General features: G+C 40.3%; 1 protein-coding gene across 1 annotated transcript in view; it reads left to right on the plus strand.

The window, feature by feature from the left end:
* CATSPERB (cation channel sperm associated auxiliary subunit beta) overlaps positions 1-4,492 on the plus strand; it is a 153,748-nt gene that overhangs the window by 76,268 nt on the left and 72,988 nt on the right. Inside the window, exons 15-16 of the mRNA XM_013003687.1 lie at positions 1,325-1,479; positions 3,614-3,768. Of these exons, the coding sequence (XP_012859141.1) occupies positions 1,325-1,479; positions 3,614-3,768 (310 nt within the window). The remainder of the gene's footprint in view (positions 1-1,324; positions 1,480-3,613; positions 3,769-4,492) is intronic.

Genomic DNA, 4,492 nt, shown 5'->3' on the forward strand with positions numbered 1-4,492 from the left:
AAAATGAGGAACTGATACCCAGGGCTCAAGTAGGAAGAAAATGTTTGAAAATGATGGCAACAAATGTACAAAGGTGCTCGACACAATGGATGGATGTATGAATTGTGATAAGAGCTGTAAGAGCCCTCAATAAAATGATTTAAATTTAAAAAAAATAATTACCAATGCATCTTAATTGCCTGTTTGATCAATTTCAGACTGAAGACATTGGTGGAATTTTTCAATTTCCTCATCACTAGCTTTTATGGTTGGTGCATAAATATGAATAATAGTTGATTGGATTTCCTTGAAAGCGGATAGATATAATCTTCTAACCGACAGCGTTGTACTTCATGACTGATTTTGCAATATCCTTTCTGATCATATGATTTCTCATTCAAAATTGTCTTTCCCAGTCCATTTCAGCTCACTAATGCCTAGGATATCCATCTTTAGGTGTTCCATTGCATTTTTACCACTTCCAATTATCCTAATTTCATACTTTACACATTCCAAGTTCTGATTATTAGTTTTTTGCAGCTATTTCTCCTTATCTTGGGTCTTGCCCCACCAGCAAATGAAGATCCTGAAAACTTCCTCTCACGGGCTTTCCCTGGCTCTCATCACCATGATCAACCCCACTCCGAGAAAGCAGCTCCTTCTCTGTCACATGTGGGTACCCTCCCACCTGAGGGGCCTCTCCTCCAACACAATCTCTGACGACCTTCAGCTTCTATTCATTAGGCCTACAGTACCTGAAAGTGCTGTGAAGCTATGTGTAAGGTTGTCAGTGACTCCTTCCTCCAAAGAGGGGAGTCAAGTCTTTCTTCATTATCAATATTCCGATAGGTTAATAAAAATTTGCCTATGGATATGTGGGCACATGATGGCAAAGTTTTTGCTCTAAAGCAGGGTAGTGTTGATTGGTATCTGTATGGTTAAAGAAAAAAAAAAGTACAATTGCATATGTGTCAGTGATAGCTAATGAACTGGTAGTGTCTGCTAGTAAGTCCCTTGCCATCTAAAGTTGTTTTCTCACTGTTGTCTCATATTCAAGATTCTGATTTTCTGGTGGTAGAAAGTGAAACCACTGTTTAGGGAAGCTAACATCTTTCCTTTAGACCTCTATTCTCACTCTGTTTTGTCCCTCACCTACTTCACTGAATAGGTTCTGCCTAGGGTTCCCAAAGAGCTTGACAAAGACTAACACCTATTTTATTCATTTAGATGTCTCAGAGCCTACTTCCACCCCTAGGTCAAAATGATGGAATTGTTTCTAGGTATTAAACATTTTCTAATTGTCTTATATTCAATATCAAAAGATTCTTTGTTTGCCCCTTAACAGGTTTAGTACAATATACTGAAATTGGAGCTATTCATGATAAAATTTTCACATTGTACTATGATCACTTGGGATTCATACATAAACTGACTCCATATAAGTTTGACGCTGATAAGTCATTCTCGGCCATGGGCAGTTCTAAAGCTATTTTTCATAAGGTCAGTGATAAAATGTATTGGAACCATTCGTCCCACTTTAAGAATAAATGTCACACTCTATATATAGATTAATGGGGATATTTTCTTTGGTGATCTCTTATGAATCTGCTTTGTTCTGCTTAAGGAAAAGAAAAACCTCCATATACAAAAGAGCATGTCCAACATCTTCTTCCAAATCCCAACCAGCATCATATAGATTTCATTCCACCCAGGAGACCGTCATGCAGATAGTGTCAAGCAGTACCTCACTAGATAGCCTAACTACGGTCTACTCCCAATCCAGGTCCATGGTGTGTTTAATTTTCTACCTTTCAAGACTGGCCTTGAAACAGGAGTTTTGTGCTTCCCACGACTTTGCATCACCTCGTTTTTATACTCCCTGCTCCTTAGTTGCCTACTCTTCCAATACTGCCTAAAAGAGAGCTTTTCTCTTCTTGACAGATGACTCTAGGTAGCAATTTTTATAATAAAACCAGTGTATAATGTGCCCCTTCTGAAGACATATCTTGCCTAAGACCTCATCATCGGGCCAATACAGTCATGAAAAGTAATACACAACAATAAATCAACAAGAATTCTAATAGATTTCCTGAATGGTAATGAGTTAGAATAGAACTGACCCTCTGGCCCAAGGGAAATCCATGGGAGTGTCCAACCATTCGCGGAAAAACTGAATGAAAAAATAATGGAATCTTTCCATGAAATTTCTGAGGCCTCACACCTATTCCTCACATAACCATTTTACACATTAATGGCACATGCCTGCCAGTAAGAAGTGCTAAGGTGCAAGCAAAAGGAAAGCTGGCATTGATAGTTAAGGTTATGTATAAACTTAGCCATAAGTCTCAGTCACTTGGCAGTTATGTAATGATGTAATCTGGTCATCCTCCAGTTTGTGATTTAAGCTAACTGCAACTGTACTAACTTTTGAGGCACTCTATCTGAGGGCAAGGCTAGTCACATTCCTGATCAATGATATGAGGGAATTCAAAGACTGAATCCCATGGGGACTCTGTCACTGTCATTCATAGCCTTCTGCAAACTGGGTGCTCAGAATTTAAGCTCTAATACAATTCCCTCCTCTGATCTTGGATTTTATTCTTTACAATCCAGCTGATTTACTTTTAAGGAAAGTAAAGTACATAGAGGCTAAAAATTAACCTAAATATACATAACCTCTATGTTCTGAAATGACCTATCTATCACAGACTAACGACTACAAGACCTATGCTTTTAGACACTACACTGCCTTTCACTGGACTTGCATGTGATCTCTCTCCATAGGATCCTCTCACTACCACTCAGGCTGGAATTCTAAGTAATTTTCAAACTTTCCAGTAGTGTTCAAGAGTCCTCAAGCCTTCTGCACTCTCCCACATTTATTCTCCTTGCATCTCTTTCCCACTTAATTCCTTTATCAATGGGTTCCCAATTTTAAGAAACTAGGGAAAAGGCCATGGCAGAACATGAGGCTTGGAGGCAACAGTTTAGTGGGCATGTTCCCAACCAGCCTGCACTGTCTCCTGCTTGCTTTTCAAAACAACACAGTCAACCCCCTCAACCCCTTTGGAGATAGTCCCCTCCACCTTTCTCAATCCTAGAAGTTCTCAAAGCCAAACAAGACCAGAGTCAAAGAAGGCTGTATTGAAAAGAAGGTCTATGGGACAGAACTCTAGGTCAAAGGTATGAGAAACAAGAAAGAAGTATGCTCCTTAAAGCAAGAGATTTAGACAGTAGCATGAAAGCCATTGGCACTAGACTAGACACAGCAACTTTCAAATGAGAAGGGCTACATCCCAATCCCTTTCCTAGTTCTAGAATCTGCACATCCAGACTCCTCCCCTCAACAGGACTGGATGGGGGCCGGTGCCAAATTACCATACACCCTTCCCCTCCAGCCTTCCACCAAGAGTACAGGAAACTTACCCTGAGTCTTCATCATCAGAATGTCTTTTCCTCTTCAATGCAAAAATGAATTTATGGATATCCAAACAGAATAGGTTGAAATACTACTACAATTGATCAGGAAAGCAGCATGATCTTGATGTGAATTAGAAACAAATCTGTTATTTGCATTTTGCTTTCACTACATATACAAGCATGTCCGTGCAATACTTCCTTTTTTCCTTTCTAGAGTTTCGATATAGGGTTTGAGTCTCCCCTTGCTCTACAGTACATCTCCTTAAGCCAAGTTATGTTTTATGCATATGTGCCTCCAAATGAACCTGCAGCAACGAAACATACCAAGGAATTCACCAGGATGCACTTCGGAAAAGTCCTCTTCCCCAGGTATCCAGTACTTTGCCTCCCTTTTGCTTAAATTGCACTCTGGTTTCTGAGTCTAAATCTTGACATGGTTGGTTTTCTGTGTATTTTTTTTTTCAGTTCTTTTCTTCATCAAATTGAGTAAGTCTCTCTCCCTATCTCTATCATTCTCTCCCTCGTTTCATTCTGATATTCTGCAAGGCCAAATATATTATAGATTGCAAGGGTCTTGCATGATGCTTCAATTTTTAAAAGCATAGGGTTATTTATATCTGTACCATTAGACCACGTTGTAGAAATGTGCATTTGCTTTACTGGAAATCAAATCTCTAGAGCCCACACACGCTAACTGCTGTCAAGTCCATACTGATTCAGAGCCACCCTAGAGGACAGGGTGGAACTGCCCTGTGGGCTTCTGAGACTGTCACTCCTTACGGGAGTATGAAGTCTCAAACTGTGGACCCAGTGGCTAGCTGCCCAACTTGTAACCACTACACCACCAGGGCCCATACCGGATATGCTAATCCACAGTGTTTGTATCCAGGGCACATCTTATACTTATAGAAACAAACACACCTCATTAATTGAGCGGGCGATGTGCACCTTGCACGGAATGCTTCATGACAGAGAATGATGGAATCTTAGGAATGCTTAATTTTACTGCAAGCAGCCTTGTTGTGTTGTCGTTAGGTGCCTTTGAGTTGGTTCCAGCCCATAGTGGCCCTGTGCACAGAGAACCACACACTGC

Source organism: Echinops telfairi, unplaced genomic scaffold (genome assembly GCF_000313985.2).
Source record: "Echinops telfairi isolate 266 unplaced genomic scaffold, ASM31398v2 ScPeMD7_18;HRSCAF=68, whole genome shotgun sequence".
Classification (NCBI taxonomy): Eukaryota; Metazoa; Chordata; class Mammalia; order Afrosoricida; family Tenrecidae; genus Echinops; species Echinops telfairi.